We start from the raw sequence: 19,146 nt of genomic DNA, 5'->3' as shown, positions 1-19,146 counted from the left end.
ATATTCTCTACGCAGCTCTGGATCAAAACTTGGGTTAAAGTTTGTTCTCTGTATTTTCTTCTATGTGCTGTGAAGTTTTTCAATTCATCGTTTTAGAGGTTGAACTCGATAAAATTCACTTTTTTATGTCCGGTTCAAATTCAGGAAAACTAAAGTCAATATCTAAACCCTCTCTTTTATTTCCTGTCTCTCCACTAACTAACTCCCAAGTTATTGAGTTAATAAAACTCTTGGGTTTAGTTGACTTATCATAAGTTCCCTTTACACAGAAGTCGAAATTAGTTTGAATCTAGAGAAAAAACATATGAAAGATCAAGAAAACTAGGGTAAGGACAATAATGAAAATTAAATCTGAAACTGTTAAAGGGGTAAATGTAAAGCAAAAAACATATAGTTTAAAACAAAAGTGAAATAAAGAAAATAACTGATGTAATAATTTTATTATATTTTAGGTAATAGAAAATATTGTCTTGTTTGTTCTATTTCCATTTTTACATTGTGAGGAAATTATTCGGACATGAGTCTTGTTCAGTCTAATTCATCAAGGTCATTTCTTGTTCTGAATGGTGAAAAAAAAGTTTAAAAGCGAACAAATAACAATATAATTTATAATTTAATATAAAATACTAGATTCAGATTAAATAAACTGCTGAACTCGTCTCCATCTACATATCAGGCAGGTCTACAGTATCTCAGCTGTAGGCCTCAGTGGATTGGATGACTGTGAGACTGCAGAGTGATTTAGCCTGAGCATGATGCTTCTGCAGGATGAGCTGCAGAGAGATGATAGCACAGAACTCTGTGTGGAGCCGGCTGGGCGTCTCTTTGTGGTGATGTGTGCATTCAGGGCGTCGGCTGATGGGCTGAAGCACAGATCTGTGTTTAATGATCGCGGCGAGTTGTGCGATTGATCGAATCGCTTTGGGGCACAACTTTCTGCACGGACAGCCTCCTTGTCAAGAGTGTTCTCGCTGGAATTAAGTGCATATCTTGGTTTCTTCATCCATGAGCCCTTTGATTGACACCAAAGGTGTTGCTTTGAGATTTTTAATACCGATTTAAATCCCTGGAGGCTCTCCTGGTCCCCCCCCCTCTCCCTGTGCGCTCCCCACTGTCTCCTTCCTCCTGGAAAAAGTTTTCGAAAAATCTAATAAGAAGCTAAAAGTTTGAGTTTCAACAACTTTGAGGGCCTCCTTTCGTGGAACTTTCTGAATCTGCTGTGTCATCAAAACACAAAGGAAGCTGCCTCCCGGCCCCACCCACTCACACACGTGAAGGCTTTATGTTGAAAGACGTTCAGAACGCGGTCCTGCGAGCGAGATCTCATCCTCCCACAGCTGCTCTCCAGAGGAAACATCTGTCAGGCAGTAGCAGTTGGAGCTGAGGTTCCACATTATGGTAAAACCACAAATCTCCTCGCGAGCCGGCGCTTAGTGGAAAACATCCTGTGATGAAGCGCTCGCCTCCAGAGCCGGCTGCGGTCGGCCTCAGTGAGACGCTCGCCCAAATCACGCCACGATTACAGAGGCCGCCGCGCTCACTGATACACATCTGTGGCGGCGTGCTGCGTCTGTGGAGAGTTTAGATTTATGGGTATTGATTTATGGGCTTTTTGTGTTTTGGGATTTTGAGCATCGCAGGAAATTACTTTTTTTTTGTTTGGTCTAAAAGCGTCGGTGGCTGGGACCTTCCAAAATACACAAACCACTTCCATCCTTTTACCTCCCAACCAGATCCTTACATTAGTGATGAGCCTGAGTTGCTTCTGGCTTAATCAACATTTTGAGAACATTTGGGCAAAGGCTGGTTGTAATTTCCCACTGTTCAGAGGTAAATGTTATGGAAGGAAGAAAGAGGGGTCGTGTGTTTGTGTTTGTCTTTGTGCTACATGGTTTGTTTGTATTTCTTTATGGGTTTTGGCTGTGTAGGCTGCATCTTCATTGTGTGTGTGTGTGTGTTTGTGTGTGTGTAAATGGCCTGTTAGCCATCTGAAAACAGTTTCCCGCCCCAGATGATGAATCCCTCATATGTTTTTGATGTCATCCATGAAAGCAGTTTGTGCGTTTTCGACTTGCAGCCGCACCGCGCCCCATTTCCACCGGCTCATTTATGCACATAATAAAAACTGCCGCACGATTGTATACCCAATTTGCCAGGTGGTTATTGCTTTCTAAATTGAATGAGCCACCCTAAGTGTGATGGTTGGAACTTGTATGCAGCTTAAAGGGACCATGATAGTTCCACTGATTTGAGCAGAAACAGTAGAAGAGCAAAACAACAAACACACACACAAAGGGAGACTTGACTCGTGCAAATGAGAACGAGCTGGAGACGTTGCATATCAGTCACATCGATGGAGAGATTTTGGGAAACTTGTCTTGGTCTCTGCTCTCTGTGGCAGCAGCTCTCTGCAATCTGGGACCACTTTTCTATTGAATTTATTTTTCTTTGTCCCTTGTCTTTTGTGTATATGTGTGTTTGTGTGCACGCGCAAGGTGTACACAACTTGTTTTTCTCCCGGAGTTCAAGTTGAATTCAAGACATTCTGTGTTGTGTGTCTGTGCAGATAAGTTATGCCTGAGTGTGAAGGCGAGTCACAAAGAGGACACACACTGCACTTGTGTTCACACTGTGCATGAATGGGTTCCAGCACAAAGTACACAACTCTGCAAGTGAACCTCTGTGTGTTTGTCAGTATGGAATGCATGTGACACACACTCAAATTTGATGTTTATGTAACCTTGGCTACTTCCATCTCAGTGAGGTGGCTCCATCCCCTCCTCCTCCTCCTCCTCCTCCTCCTCCTCCTCCTCCTCCTCCTCCTCCTCCTCCTCCTCCTCCTCCTCCTCCTCCTCCTCCTCCTCCTCCTCCTCCTCCTCCTCCTCCTCCTCCTCCTCCTCCTCCTCTTCCTCCTCCTCCTCCTGCGCTGTGACAAGGGGGGGGGGGAGGTGGATCTGCACAGGAACCCCGAGGACATTTCACCGTCAAAAAGCAATAAAAATGCACTCCTACTTTTAATAAAGCAATTATAACTCATTGCCGAGTTCAATTAATTTTAAGTTTTCCATTAGGAGGAAAGTCTGGAATTGCCTCAAAATTGCTAGAATTTTTTTACACCAGCAATGCACTGGTGGAGAGTCGTGGTTTTTTTTATTATTACCTGAACAATTACAAGGAATGACTCAGCCCAGTGTTCATACATTCACTTTATTGTATTGATTTCGATCTTATTTACTCATTGACTGTTTATTAATTGTGTGTTTCTTCTGCCCCCAGGTGCTGTGTATCTGGAAGGAGGCCTGGACGAAGCTCGGCAGCTTTTTGGTCGACTACTCTTCAACAGTGAGGTAAGTGATAAATATCATGAACTTTGATTTAATTTCTGCCTTTTGCTGGTTCAGTTTTATGGAGAGAAGGAATATTAACACCAAAGACTCTAAAGATGGAACAACATGACGGCTCCCAAAAACCATCTCGCTCGACAAAAACCCTTCCTCCTCCATGTTAGCAGATGGAGCACGGACCAAATGGTTTCTGGGTAGTTTTGATCAAACTGCTGGATGACCATGTGCTTGTTTCCCTCCAAGTTTGGCTGTAATTAGTTATTTAATTATATAAAACTGCTTTGAACATCCTGATTGACAGATGATGCTGAGTCTCGATCAGGACCTGGATATAGCAGCTCTATCACCTCATGATTTTGGGAATATAAATGTAGACACGTCTTCTGCTTTATATAAAGTCTTTGGTCGACACTCAAGTGAAGAACACATCAGTCACAGAGTTAGGCCGCAAATACACTTGATGACATATTCCTGTTTTGATCGGTGGATATTTATTGGTTGTGTTGTTTCATCAATCTTGTAGTATTCGAGCAGACTGTGTTTAGGTTCACGTCTTCCACGATATTGAGGCCTTTCAAACCTTAGAGCCTGAGATCTCACATAATCTCACTTTATTCTGCAATACATTCAAATACACAGTGATGACAAAAAAAACAACATTTGGATAAAGCCCTAACAGCAGAAACAGGTTGATTTTAGTGTGTGCGTTTGTGTGCGTTGCTTGAATAATTGATGAATGGATCAGTATTTGCATTTATCTTGGCGAGAAATGTTATGAATCAAATAAATGATTGCAGCAGGTCTAGTTTGTAGCAGCAGGCTCGTTTATAATTGGCTATCGAGGGTGTTTGTCTAACATTCGGGCAGCGACCCCCCCCCACACACACACACACACAGGGATATATTTATCAGAATCGTCTTTGAGAGACCACATCAGAAGCCTCTGGACTTAATCTTTAACAACTTCAAGTCCCAAAACAACTGAGGGAAATTACCACTGATTAGGAATCGCCCACCTGAAAGAAATTGCTAAAAGAATATACAAAATATGGCATCATTAACAAATAAAAAACAAATTAAGATTGCAGATCAATAATTCAACCTTTTAAAAAAATTGACCTTTTAATTTGGAATTTTCTTTTCACTTCTCACTGAAAAGGTTTGTGTGCAGGTACAAGTCCTCTGCACTGTGTGGCCAGCGAGAGTGTTTTAGTGCTGAGGTTTTGTTTCTGTGTGAAAAGCCCAAACGTCCTTGGCTCTGTTTTACTGTCGTCCTCTGGCCGTGACAGCGGTTATCAAATTATAGAGTTGCCATGATGTGGAGGTCTTCATTTGTGTGATGAGAGATTCATTTTATCAGGACCGACTCTTAGGAGCTGTGTGAACAGATGTAGATGTTTTTGGTCGAAAGATACAGTTTAAATAGATAGATAGATGATAGATAGATGGATACTTTATTAATCTCGAGGGAAATTTAGATCATCCAGTAGCTTATATACTTGAACACCTCACTGACACACATACATGAATCACATACGGAGAACATATTTACAGATACAGGAATGGAATGCAATGATGTGATTGTGTCAGATTCCAGTAGGGAAGTGTTCTTGTGCTGCTGCAGTGGATAGTACAATAAAATATATATATATATATATATATAAAACAACAAAAATATATATAAATATTTAAGAATATGTAGTGGTAAAGTCTGTGCATGGGGCTAGTATAGCCAGTAAAGGGATGGACAGTGGGTTGGTATATAATGAGATGAGATGAGAAGAGTAGAGTAGAGAATATCTTAGCTTAAAGAAAGCGTTGCTGCATCTATCAGAGCAGACGGAGCACAGAGTACATTGTGATTAAAAAAAAAATGGCGTCAACATATGGACAACGAGAAATACGCAAATTTGTCTTCTGATGCAAACGATATCAACATCGTGGATATCCCACGGCTACGAGAGAAACCGGCTGTTCCACGTGGTCGTGATGTCTCTCTGGTGATCGGACACGAGTCCAGGTGTAGTTTCATCACTCAGGGAAACAACAGATGAGAAGGAAATTAGCTTCGCTTACGATAGAGTTTCCAGATGGAGCAAAAGAAAACACAGAGACAGGTTGTACCAACTGTAAATTCTACGGTAAAACCTAGACGAAAGAATAAGATTCAAGGCGCAAAAACCCTCATTCTTCAATAAAATCATGGTGTAATTTAAAATATTGATAGAAACTGTAAAACTACATCTCGGGATGAATGATGAACGAGGACTTTCAAGCTCGCAGATGCAGACGAGACGGGAGATGAAGCGTTCAACACTTAAGTAATCACTGAGATCTTGAAATCAATTCTGAATGGAGGCCTGTAGAACGGATGCCCAAACCGGGGATATGTGATCTATATACTTTGTTCTATTTTAAAAGTGCTGCTTCTTTTAGAGAGTGCGAGCTTTGCCAAAAAAATAATATAAGAGCTTGAACCTTTACCGAAAAGGGAAGTCAGGATCATCAGCTAGGATCTAAATGATAAATGTTGATGTTTTCCGTCTTCCTTAGTACTTTTCCTGTGTTATAACGTGGGTGTGTATTTGAAATGGGAACACGTATAAAAGCCTTGGTACGGAGTGGGAGTCTTAACTCTTCAAGGGGCCTTGGTGCTGGAAGAAAGAAAAGAAGGCTCTGCTGCTTCTTACCAAACCAAAGAAGGTCACTCTCCTCCAGCCTGACAGCCAATCATGTCAAGTGTCTGCGGTGAGAATACTCTGTACAGTCCAAGGTGCTCTACAAAGAATCCTTTACAGCGAGTAACAGTATTTAAATAAAGGGAAGTTAAACCACAGGTCGAGGTTGTGAGGAATACAGCCTCGGCTGCTGAAGGAGCACACGAGAAGTTATTCAAACCAAAAAATCGAGTTCCTTTGGTTTGCAAGTTTTCAGAGACGCAGACCAGGGACTGAAATAGTTTCTCTCTTCTCACCCCCCCCGCCCGCCCGCCCATGGCCCCCATGCTGAATCCTCCTGATGGCTGTTCTGTCACACAAACTGAGAGGAGACAGATGGACACAGAGCAGAAAGCCAAACACCAGCCAGGTGGTGCGATGGGGGGGGGGAGCAGGGACGGTCAGACAGTGTGAGATACGTTTCCATGCTCTGCAGGACCTCATGCATCCTCTCCATATCTCTACCTTAACATGTGGGAATGGCTCCTCCACACAGCACATTACCAAACTAATGAGATGCTGTGCAAAAACTGAAGGACAATGCGTTTGTCTCCGGTGTGATCTCCCATTCACACACATGGCTGATCACTCCCGTACCCTCCTCTTCTGTTCTGTCTCCGTCCCCCCCCCCCCGACACTCCAGGACGTCATTACCCTCACAGATGTCTTCGCGCCCAGTCCTCTTATGACAAGTCAAACGTAAAGGCTCCACAACCCCGGAGGTAGAATCCAGAATTGACCACCTAAGGCAAAGCACGCATGTGATTTCCACCTCAAGACCCAGCCACACAAACAGTAGTCCCCCCCCCCCCCCTTCTCTCTATTATTCCCTAATTGGTATGGCATTCACGACCGGAGCGCAACAGTTTTTTTTGTTTTTTTCACCCCCCTTGTTTTTCTCTCAACACATCACCTTTGCTGGCACCAGTTCCCAAAAACAACAGAGCCCTTGCCGATGATGGAATCTAGCTCCATCGCCGAGCACAGACGCCCGGAGGAGGCGATAGATTCTAATTTGCTAATGACATTACTGTGGAGGGTATTAAAGCATCAGCAGAGAGGCAGGAAAGCGTCTCCTTCAGGGCGAGCTGCTCAATTGCTCCCAACCTGGACTCAACAGCAGTTCAATATCGCCGGGAAAAAGATGTTGATGCCGCGGCGACGTCCTGAGGGAAGAGACTCTTACGAGGAGCAATCACGATAATGATGATCTCACCAGTCGCCCATGGGCTAATCTGCCGGCTTTTATTAACACCACCTCACAAGCGTACGCACTCAAACACCAAATCTAACAAAGGTTGCCTTGACAACTGAGATGGGTCACCATGGCACTGCGCTGGTCGGCCGTGTGGCATCGCAGCCTCTCAACAGAACCTTTCAAACGTTTTAATTCCAAACCAACAGGGAAATTGTCTCTAAATCATACATATATCAATCAATCAATCAATCAAGTTTTATTTGTATAGCCCACATTCACAAATAACAATTCGTCTCATAGGGCTTTAACATTGTGTGACATCCTCTGTCCTTAACCCTCAACAAGAGTAAGGAAAAACTACTAAAAACCCTTTTCACAGGTAAAAATATGTAGAAACCTCAGAGAGAGCCACATGTGAGGGATCCCTCTCTCAGGACGGACAGAAGTGCAATAGATGTCAGGTGTAAGAAAACATCATCAGGATTTTAGCAGCATCCATGAGGCTAAACATTTTTCAATACTATGTGTCAGGCAGTCCCGCTGCAATCACAGTCTCTGGCCAGCAGCCAGCAAGACCACGATCCAGCGTCAGGATGGGATCCACTATAGTCCACAGTCATTGTCCACCGCCGCCAGTTAGAATCCATTATCAGCTGCCGCCTCGGTCGTGGTCCCTCATCATCCGATGCCAACGCGACAAAGGATCCTCCATTACAACGACGATCAGCAGGCACGATACAGAATCCACCGAACTGGATCCACCATTGCGACCTCCGACACGCGATCCACAATCATAATCCATGGTGCGGCCACAGCTGTGGCCCTGCATCCGCATATTTCGATCTCTCCCTGCATGTGAAGGCCACCTCTCCTGTTCCCCCTGTGTGAGGTGACGCATTCTTTATAAAAGAACATCCACTGGACAATAATCGCTCTGATAATAAGGGAGTGTTTCTATTTTCTGTTGCATGAACCGTGACTGCACTTTGCCACCTTTCATCCCGTCAGCGACCCAATGTCTCTGTTGAGATCTTTGCAATATGTGCACTTTGTCCTGTGGCAGCTATGGCTAATATTTACAATGTTTGAATGAGAGCGCTCTCTGCTCTGGCCTTGGTTTAGTAATAGCCTGGAGATCGAGAGCATGTGCACATTCACAAGCCATTTGTTCCATTCACACGCACTCCTGCCCACACACACAAGATGGGAAAACGGTTCTCTACCTCCACCATGAATCGCATGATGGACCTCACCAAAATGTCCACATTAGTTTTCCCATATTTGGAAGATCACCTTCACCATTCCCCAATAGACGCGGAGGTAGAGCTGCTTTTATGTTGGGATCGATCAGCAGCGCTTTCTCTTAATCGATTCCTCCGCTGCACTACTAGGTTTGATGGATTGATTGGCAGCCGGTAGCTAGAGACCAATTTGTCAGGGAGCACTGGACCTTGTCAGAGGAGAGAGAGCACCAGAGAAGAGCACCATTATGTCCCAATCATGGACGGCCAACAATCCCAGGGGTGAGAGAGGCTGGAGAGTGCGTGTGTGTGGGCAGAGGGAATAAAGGTGTTGGCTATTCACGGATGACTTGTGAGCCCTGAGTTTTGTGCAAGACTGAGCCTGTGTTGTGGATTCCCGTGGGGACTCGAGCAGCTCTGATTTTGAAGGACACCTTTAAATGGAGATCATATAGGTGGTTTCACCAAGTCGCTTTTTTCATTCCAGCTCTTATTATGAGTAGGTTGTTGACACTCGAATAAACACGGCTGAAAGAAAAAAACATTCTTTCTGTTCCGTAACCACAAGAGCGGCTGTGATTCAACTGCTGCACATGTTGATTTGTGCCCCCAGTAATTATACCTTCCTCGTGCTGGGAGAGAGAGAGAGCGAGAGAGAGAGAGAGAGAGCGAGAGAGTGGGGAGAACAAAAATCTGTTGTTATTCTTAAATCCCCACTCGATGCCGGCTTAATCATTGTCTGCCTTGTCTTTGGAATGGCTGTAATTGAAACATTAGCTGTTCGGCTCTATATACAGCATGTGGGCGGATCACGTGCGCCCTGTGGATGGATTTTAATCATAAGCCGCAGCAAGTTGTGTGTACTTCACCTCCCCTCTCTCTTTGTTTTAGTCTGTGTTGTGTGTTTTCTTGTTCCCTCTCCTTTCTTAGTCGCTCTCCGGATGTGCCTGGATGTGCGTCGTATATTCTAGATGCTTCACTTTCACGTGTTTTATGGCAATTTGTACAGCTGGAAACAAAAAATCCCTGTCGATAGCAAGTGATCCATTAGTCAGTGATATTGACTTTTACTCTAAGCGATGGCGTCCTCGACAGCCCGAGGAGATGTGTTGTGTGTTGGCGAGCCGCCTCCGTGTGTTGACTTGATACCTGCTATGAACTTGGAGCTTTTTCCGACTCCGGTCCCAGGCCGAGAGACAAGCAAACCGAAAAGGAAGCATTCGCTCAAACGTATTGACCACTTTCATGAATTTTTCATCGGCTGCTCAAGGCAATGGGTTGCCAGCCGGGTGGGTTGTGAAGCTGAGGCGCCCATTTGATGCCGTTGACCACACACACACACAACTCACAGCACAGTCCTCGAACCATTTAAACACTTGAGTGATAGTGTACTTCAGAAACCCTTGTTATGTCTCTATCACTGCTGCGTCTCAACTAACAGACACCGGGACCAAAACTAGCTCTGATTGTTGTCGTCCCTGGCAACAACTTGGGAGCAAGCTCTTCCCTCTCTCTCTCTCTCTCTCTCTTTCTGTTGTGTTGTCTTTACAGCCCTTTGTCATTCTACCCTTCAGTCTCGTAGGGTTACTCCAGAGCAGGGTTGCACATATCTCTCTCTCCACAGTTCAGGAAGAGGCCGAAGGATTCCGACACTGTCGATGTGTGTCTCCAGAGACAGCACACATCTCCCAGCCAGTTTCCCCCCCCCACACACACACCTTCAACTCCAATCCACCTCCCCAGTCCCCAGCGGGGGGGTCGAGACACAGACCTCTGGGTCCCAAAATGAGATGCTGACTCATTTGCTCTTACTCCGCTGCCTCCCACTGGGGCTGCTGATGGCACCTTAGAGCACTCTGAGTGCCCCCCCACCCTCCACACACAGAGCCATCATCACAGGCTATTTTTCTCTTATTTTATCTAGCGCATGATAAAAGAAATAGAACTTTAGTGTTGAGGGTCAGATTGATTTTTAATGTTGAGAAACTGAAGCTCTGTCTCTGCCGGTCACGTTTTAGTTCAGAAGGTCCAGAGCTGCGTTGGTGGACGGATGGAAATAGGTTTTGTTTGAAAACCCACTCGAGCTTCCTGATCAGTCACTGCTCTTACTTATCACCATCGCTGTTCTACATTCAGAGTATTTTCTCCCAATATACAACGAAATCTAATTAGACAATCTGCTTTCGGGTGTGTTTGTAAGTAAAGTTGATGGTTACTGGAATCGTATGAGTTTTAAAAAGCTGTTGTAAAGCTGCTCTGATCAATATTTTGACATTGCCAATTACTGTGTAACAGTTTCTTCCTCAGAATTATGCACAGATTCCTCATTTCTCATCTCTGTGAAGCGCTTTAGTGTCTTTCAGCTCATTGCTTCAGACTGACGACGGCAGAGAGATTCACTCTCGCTGCTTTCATTAAGCAGCAGCAGCAGGTGGCAAAAAAAAAAAAAACACAGATAAATCCACTACTCACTCCCAACCCGGCTCCAAATTGCAGACTGACAAAGTTAGCAACAAGCTGGAGGAGTATTTAACTGCTAAGGAGCCAGATATTTCCTCGAGGACTTGTTAGAAAGCAGAACGCTGCGATATTGAACATAGAAAACATGACTCAGAATGAACGCTGACGTTAATCCATATCTGCTGGGTGTTCAGTTAGATGGGAAACTGTTTTCCTGATTATTCACAACCAGGAGGTGATTATGCGTTGAGGTTGTGTTTACATGTTGTTCTGCCGCCGCTAATAAAGCCAATAGAAAAGACATGAATGCAGATAATTATGGTTAACCAGGTTGAGTGAAGAAACAACACGTTCCCCAGACTTCTATCCTACACATCTATACATATATATCAGTTGTATAAAGATCAAGACATTTTGGTTTTTGGGAGCTGTCCTGCATCTTTAAATACAATCATGGTCTCTACTCATTAGAAATATACTTCTGTTGTGAAATACTATGTTTAACTGTTGGTGATGCAAAATTACATGGGATTTTTTTTTTTATTGCTTATCAATATTACACATTATATTAACATTTATATAGTTAATTACCATATTTGCTTTCATGTTAATGATTTATAGAATGATATTTACCAACATGGACAATCTTAATACTCTGGAAAACGCTATAATCTCGTCCCTCTGACTCCTCATCTCTCTCTCTCTCTCTCTTCCACCTTCTGTCTTCACAGGATCTACGGGAGGTCTGGCTCAACTACCCACCACACCCCCTGCAGGTCAGTGGAGATATGTTTTATTATTGATGTTTACTTTGGCGAGGCGCCTTTTCGTCAAAACTCACCTCGCCCTCAAGACACATCTTGAACATCTCTGTTCGCCCATCTTTGAAGATGTTCCAGCCTGAACGTATGTTTGCGTGTTTGAGTGTGTGTGTGTGTGTTTGAATGTGTGTGTGAATGTGTGTGTGTGTTGCGAACAGAGGTGAGCAAGCTGTTAGTTCTTCTGCCTGAGGCTGACTGAGGGTTTTATAGCTGTCACAAGGCTCTTCCACTAGTCTCTATTGTTCCGCTCCTCCGTCTCGCTGCTCTCCATTTTCGGCGAGTCCCTAATCCGCTTTTACATTTCCTCCGTCTCTCTTCCTCCGTTGCTCTTTTTTCCTCTTCTTCTGCAACATCATGGTTCTGCACTCGCCCTCTCTTCGCTGGCTTGCTCTCTCTCTGTTCTCTCCGTTCTTTGCTCTACATGATCTGCCCAGAAACATTGAACATGTCAACAGTGTTTGTTTGAAATTAGGATTTGGAAGAAGAGATCAAAGATGCCGTAACAGGATTACAGTCCCGAGTCACATGGGGCCTCCAGGGCCCGACAGGCCTCCTCCTCTCTGATGTTTGTGTGAGGAGAAAGTGTTTCTTTGTGTGTTTGCAGAGACTCGTCTTTAGGCTGTTAATTCTCCTGCGTGTGTAGCTGCGTTTCTCTATGTGTATTTTTGCATATCACTGCCTGGCCCAATGAAAGAAAAACATTGTGCTTCTGCTTGGGTAAATCTCTATGTATATATATATATTTGGCTTTTTCCACATCTTTGCCTCCTCACGCCTTTATTTTGTCATCCCCGAACGCTGGAGATCAACAGAGCATCTGGATGTTTTTCATCCAGCTCGTCGCTGCTCAGAATAAACTCGTGTGTTTCCTGCAGGCTGTTTTTCTCGGCGAGTCGGACGGCGAACGCTCAGGCGGCCGGCACCGTGGTCAGGGGGTTGCCCCGGGGTCGACCCTACATCCGCTCTGTGGTGCGACGGCAAACCTCCACGGCGTGCTGCATGAGTAGTGATTAGCCACTTCAGAGCGGCGGCCTCATTACCACTCGCAGCGCGTGGCTGAGGTTTCCTCCGGGTGGTCCTCCGCCTGTGGGGTAATGCCTGTTAAATTGTGCCAACCTCTGAGTAGCTTGATATCATCTTGACCTTTTGCCTTGAGATGATATGAGCATATTCACACAATCTTTCATTTATTATTTATTTATTTGCTACATAATTGATGAACACTCCTCCGAGTTTCAGGCGAGAGTCTGATTTCCACAACTGTTGCTGCGAGGTAACAAGGTGTTCGCTCCCGCTCGGCTCGACGAGATGAGGACAACAAATCAGAGGTGAAAGAGGAGCTGCCTTAATGAGGTTTGAGAGGATGGCAATGGCAGCTCGCCATGGCGTGGGTAATTATGCATGCAGCCATCTTTGGCATACACGCATACATTAGCCGTGGCACCGACAGAGCAGTGGTACGCTTAGCGGTCGACAGGCACGTCTTCATGTCTTTCGTGTTCTCTGGATTCGCACCAGCGCCTCATCACCCGCAGCTCTCCACAAGAATTTATCAGAACGTCATTTACGTTGAGTGTGGATTTCAAAATTCCTCCTTTGGTTTATCAGGCAGCTACACGGACGTCAGGCCTCAGAAGACCCCGCCTCTGATTCTGCGTTCTGTCCAGACGGAGCTGAGGCTTTGAAGCCATTTCAAAAGTGTTTTTTTTATTTTTTTATTTCTCATAACCGCTGTTGATTTTTTCATATTTTTTTTCCCTCCCCTCTCCTCACTTCGTTTGAAGCCTCGCTGCCGGCCATTCCCCCCCCGACGGATAGCCTTGCGCCTGAGAGGACTGAACTCGTCAGATGTCGTTAGTTTTGACGCATGACATTTTAAACGCCTTTCGTTAATTAACGGAAGGAGAAAACGGGAGAAAGGGAATCTTTCTTTGGACGCACTGGAAGATGGAACCACGACATTACCGGCAGCACTCCAATTAAAACACTGAGTTTGAAAATAGATCTCTGTGCTTTGCTTACTGGCTTGACATGGGGGACTGTGAGGAAGCTGTTTACTTGTCATCTCTCAATGAACAACAAAGACGCTGGAAAAATGAAGAAAGTGCTCGTCGTTTCTCACAGAGCCTTGACAGAAACTTTTCTTTATTCTTGTGTGTGTGTGTGGGAAACTTTATAGTGTACAGCTAAATGGATCAAGCTCGGTCACCTGAATGTGCTGCCTTTTAAATGTCCTCGTGAAATTGTGTTTCTTTTCCTCTTTCCTTGGAGAAGATGTCTTGGTCAAGCTGCACCACGCTGAGACCAATTAGATGTTTCTCGCTGCCTAATTAATGCACCCATAAGGATATCTCTTGATTCAACAAACACTCAGGCCCACATTTCCTCAGCATATAATTTCTCTTTCTAATGAGCAGAAGCATGAGCAAATACTGTAGTTAAAAAGAGCAGCGTGTTCTAGCTGAAGCAGCCTACCTCTGAACTCACCCAGGCCCTGCAGCTAATGTTTAAAGCATAATCTGCAGCCGTTTCCACAACTCAAAGAGCCATTCTTTTAAGAGACTCATCAAAGTCACGGGGTCTCAGATGTGGCAGCCTGCCGCGGGGAAAACCTGCGGCGCCACGGAGTCACCAGAGATATTAAGTGGCCGATTGAATCACCAGATTCAGGGAGAGGGAAAGAAAACGAGAGCTGCTCGACTTAAAACTTAATGACGAAGATGTTCCATCTGCTGCAGATCATCCGAGTTTGTTTTGAGGCGGAGTGAAAACACACACACTCGAGAAACAGGCCCTCGAGCAACACATACTGTAGAGATCTGTTTCAGTTAAGGAATATATCTGAAGAGTCTGGTGCAGATCATGAAGTGGTTGTTACTGTTCTGCAGAGATTGGGTAACACATGCAAAGACTAAAGGAATAAATAAATCAAACAAAGAAATGAGATGTTTACGCCAAATTACATAAAAAAACAAATCAATTCCATCATTTAAATCACCAAGGCAAAGATTATCAGACTATTTATTCGTCTTGTTTATGCTCTTCATGCTTTTATAAACTTTAATCGATTCCGAGTGTCCTCATCTGGGAAGCTGTTTCAAATCTTGACCCATTTATCACAGTCTGTGGCCAAAAGGATATGGACGCCAGCGTATTGCACAATCCCATCCTCCCCACTTACCCTGGTGATTAATGGAAGCTGGTCCCACTGATGTTTGACGTCTTCATTGTTTTCTGTCCAGGTCCAGGAGCCTCAGACGGACAGGCAGCTCATCGAGACGTCTCCCGTCCTCCAGAAGCTGACCAGCTTCGAGGACGCCATCGGAGTTCTGTTCACGCACGTGCGTCTGCTGGCCCGAGCGTTCACCCTGAGGACCGTGGGCTTCAACCACCTCACCCTGTAAGTACAGTCGCTGTCTGTTTGTTTGTTTGCTTGCTTGCTAATAGAGTTACAGCCAATAAAAATGCAAAGTGAGGCGCTGGTCGGCCAGATGTAATTTGCAGGGGAAGCTGCAGGAGTAGCCAGACGTGGTCCGCAGCTCCCTGAAGAGGTGATAAGGAAACGGTGCATTATAGTTAATAATGTGATCTGAGACGCCGGGAGTTTTCATCATGAGGCATTTTAGATTGTTGTTTCTGCAGCCGCCTCCTCCCACATCATCACATTCACCCCCCTGCAGCCTACACATCCTCTTACAGGCACTTCCTGTATGAGGCGCCATGTCTTCAATGTCATGTTTAAATTACCTTGGTGGGAACAAGAGGACTCTCTCACTGTTTCTGCTGCCATGTTTTTAATCCGAGGTCCTCACAGCTGACAGGGAGAAGGACCCGGGGGATTCTGAAGTCACCGTATCTGGAGTCTGTCTGTAGCTGTGAGGCCATAACCCCACTGCCCCATGGGAAATGGGGTTTTGATTCACTGGGTTGTCCACGGCTGGATGTTTATATTTTCTCTCTTTTTTTTTCCATTCATTGCAGCCGCATCTTTTATTTGACAGTTTTCTTTCTCTCATTGTCGAGCTTCAGCCCTTCCTGTGACATCCAGGGTTCTCACTTGTTTAGTCCAGATTTAATGTAGACGCCAGCCGTGTCCCACTGAGGACGCATTGGAAGACTGATCGCTGTCACTATTTTCCAAAAATCCAACTATTACTATTAGGATTAAAGTAGGATTTGTTTAAGATTTTTACAGCTTTATTTTCTTCATAGGTTTTTAGTTTTTAGTTTAGTTTTTTAGCGCCTCACTTTGCATTAATCCTAATTTAATAAGACGTGCATCTGTGGCTCCTCCTCCGCTGCCTCCCTCGGGTGGAACGCTAACCGCTGGACACGCAGATCCGTTGAAGAATAATGCAGTTGTTACTTTTCCATATTTCCACACGCCTGCTTCTGAGATGCTTTGGTGTCTGTGCTCAGGGCAGCTTCGAGTGCTAGTGTACTGTATATATTCCACGATGTAATTCTTGCGTCACGGCAGAGCAACTACGCCGTCCGATTCTCCCGGCTCTTCACATGTGCCCGACGAGTCACTGCACGCCGGCGCCGAGGCTCATCGGCGAGCTGTGCAGGTGCTTGAGCTGCATAAGTACAACCGATCAAAGTAGCTGCTGATGCAACAGCACAAGCAGGACAAGCTGGTGACGTTAAGAGGAAAATCCTCCGTATACCAGCAGTCGAATTCAGCTCCGCACACCGAGTCCTTTGAAGGATGCAGCCCCTGAATGTAGGAACACACTTTGCTGTGTACATAAACTGCCCCACTACATTCTGCTGGGGGAGAGTTTGATTTAGTTCTGTTGCTCTGTTCCCTGCAGCATGTCACAGTGTTGCCGTGGTGATTTAGCACCGACGCTGGAAATGTTCCTGCTCTGACATTTGTTCGATGGGCTTTAAAAGTTGCAAAACTTCTGCAAAGACGACATAGAATTGATCACAGAGCGACGATGGGAAGTTTTAAAAAGAGACGGCTGTTTTCATATGAACATGTTTTCACTAATGAGACTGTTCACTCCAATTTGAGGTGTTTCTGATTCTCAGGATGAGAGGATTATCTGCAGTGGAAGCTTAACTCACTTCTGAGCTTTAACAACACAACACAATAGTGAGTTTGACAGCTGAAGCAAATTAGTCTTGGCAGCGCACCTCTGATATCCTATTGGCAGCCTGCAGTCCGTAATTGCTTGCTTAGTTTTGCCACAAGGACATTGCCTTGTGTGTGTGTGTGTGTGTGTCTGTGGTTTTGTGTGTGTCTTGCGCATACACACACATAGAGTACAGTGCTGTGTTTGCTCTAATCCATCACTTAAATGTCAAACCTCTCCTCACTCATGGTCAGTGAAATCGACAAGAGGTCCAGAGGTTCGTCTGCCACTGAGCTTCACTTTGAGGTGTTTCTTCTCAAGGTTGATGGAAGTGATATTTTTCTAACACGCGCCAATAGATTCACTTCGATCTTTTTGTAAGTTTAACCTACTCGGTTTTTTATATATCCACATTTTGTTGTTAATTTCCCTGAAGCAAAAACAAAGATCATTTTCACATTTCACAGGGTAATTGATGTTCATTAGCTCCTTAGTGGCCAAAGGCAGGTTGACCTAAATAGAGCCGACTGACTTGAAGATGGAGCTTGGCAACGGTTGCCCGCGAGGACCAAAGGTGGAATAAAAGTAGGTCGCTCTGTCGTGACGGAGAGAAGAACGAGGTGAGATGACGCAAAGCAAGGTCAGACAATAAGGCGGGCAGCAAATGAGGAGACGGGAACCAGGTTGACCTTTAGCCCCACGACGCTTTGTGCTGGAGTAGAGGACAAAGTGACCGAGAGGAGGACGGCACGAGAAGCAAGGACGGGAGTTGACCCTGCGAGAGGTGGAGAACGTAGGCCTCCTCCTCCTCCTGACAGCACGAACATAGAGCTGTGGCCCCCAGGCGCCGGGCTGCTGCTGCTGCTGCTGCTGCTGCTGCTGCTGCTGCTGCTCCTCTCACTGAGGAAACGCCGGGTGTTGCAAGAATTTCACCATTTGTGTAAAAGTGTCCACTTCGCCTCGTGTTCAGTGTTGTTTGTGGAATCAAAGTGTGTTTCGTTATGCGGCTTTGAAAGTGGTCATTTGAAAAATATACATGCAATTACGTTCTATTAGCTGGATTTAGGGGGCAACAAAATGGAAATACGTAAAAAGCAACATTTCATTTTTTTTAAAAGCAGGTTTAAAAAGCTTCCAAAGCTCTACAGCTTAATTTTACTCCTTCAAATTTAAAGTACTTTCTGGAAATAAGAAAATAAATAATTAAACTACATTTATATAAGTAGAAAAACTAGAAAATAGTGAGGAAGTGGGTTTTCTCCAAAAATCACAAAGCAACATATCTCATGTGGATAATAGGGTCGAATCATGATGATTGTTATAAATTTCAGCCGTTGTAGTTATTTCAGTATTTTGTTATCTCCTTCATCCCATTAAAGTAATTTTTTGAAAATAGGAATTTTCCAATTTTCTTTTAGTGTTGCAGCTCAGAGTTTGTTGTGGTTTCCTGCAGAAGAAGAGATTTTAAAATAGCTAACAGGCCACTTGTGGAAGAAAGGTAGAAAAAGACGTTCTCCATTATGGTCTGTACTCGATCTGGTGATTCAGAGTAACTGTGGGGAAATATCTCAACCAATTTGCTTTTGAGAGAAGAGTCTGACTTCTGATTTCAGGCAGTGGATTAAATATCGCGTCTGTAAAGATTTCATGTCATTCGCACTTAAACTTTTAAATCCAAGAGAATATTTTTCCCTTTTGCAGGAAAAAACTCATTTTCAGTTTTGTGCATTCTTTATAAAAGCGACCCTGAGATTTCGTTAAACCAAAGCACCTTTTTTGAATTCATATCGATCTTTTGTCGTTGGCGAAATTTATTCCCAGAACATCCGTTAGCGGTGGATTTTTTTGCTCCTGAAATTACCCAAATCCCAGAGTCGCGGCTCCACTTGTCCTCCGCAGTTACACTCCTGTCCGAAGTAGCTGCGGTTTACACTTTTGAACCTCGCACAAGCGGCGCACAATTTGAAACAAGGACATAATTTCCCTAAGAAGCGAGAGGGAAGAAATTGCCTCACAGAATGGAGAGCTCCCCACTTTGGGCGCGGGCGGCCCGTCGCTGCCTCTTCACAGAAGCTGTTAAAGGTATTTTAGATCAAAGTCAAAGGAGAATAAAGACCTCGGCTCCACACTTTACTTCAATTTCCCCCCCCCACCTTACCGCAGCATTGTGCGGCTGCTGTTGAAGTGAATCAGGGATGGCTCTTTGTGCTGCTTCACACGGCAACGCATTCCTCTTTGACCCGCTCTATCTCTCCTCTTCCCCCCCGTCTATCTCCTCCAT

At 44.7% G+C, this 19,146-nt stretch overlaps 1 protein-coding gene across 1 annotated transcript in view; it reads left to right on the top strand.

Annotated features, from left to right (window-relative positions):
• drosha (drosha ribonuclease III) overlaps window positions 1–19,146 on the top strand; it is an 83,203-nt gene that overhangs the window by 43,623 nt on the left and 20,434 nt on the right. The window contains exons 23-25 of the mRNA XM_061093698.1: window positions 3,277–3,347; window positions 11,692–11,736; window positions 15,024–15,181. Coding sequence (XP_060949681.1) covers window positions 3,277–3,347; window positions 11,692–11,736; window positions 15,024–15,181 — 274 coding nt within the window. The remainder of the gene's footprint in view (window positions 1–3,276; window positions 3,348–11,691; window positions 11,737–15,023; window positions 15,182–19,146) is intronic.

The sequence above is a fragment of the Limanda limanda genome, chromosome 20 (assembly GCF_963576545.1).
Source record: "Limanda limanda chromosome 20, fLimLim1.1, whole genome shotgun sequence".
NCBI lineage: Eukaryota > Metazoa > Chordata > Actinopteri > Pleuronectiformes > Pleuronectidae > Limanda > Limanda limanda.
The sequence above is the reverse complement of the archived record's forward strand: the minus strand, read 5'-3'. Positions and strand labels throughout refer to the sequence as shown.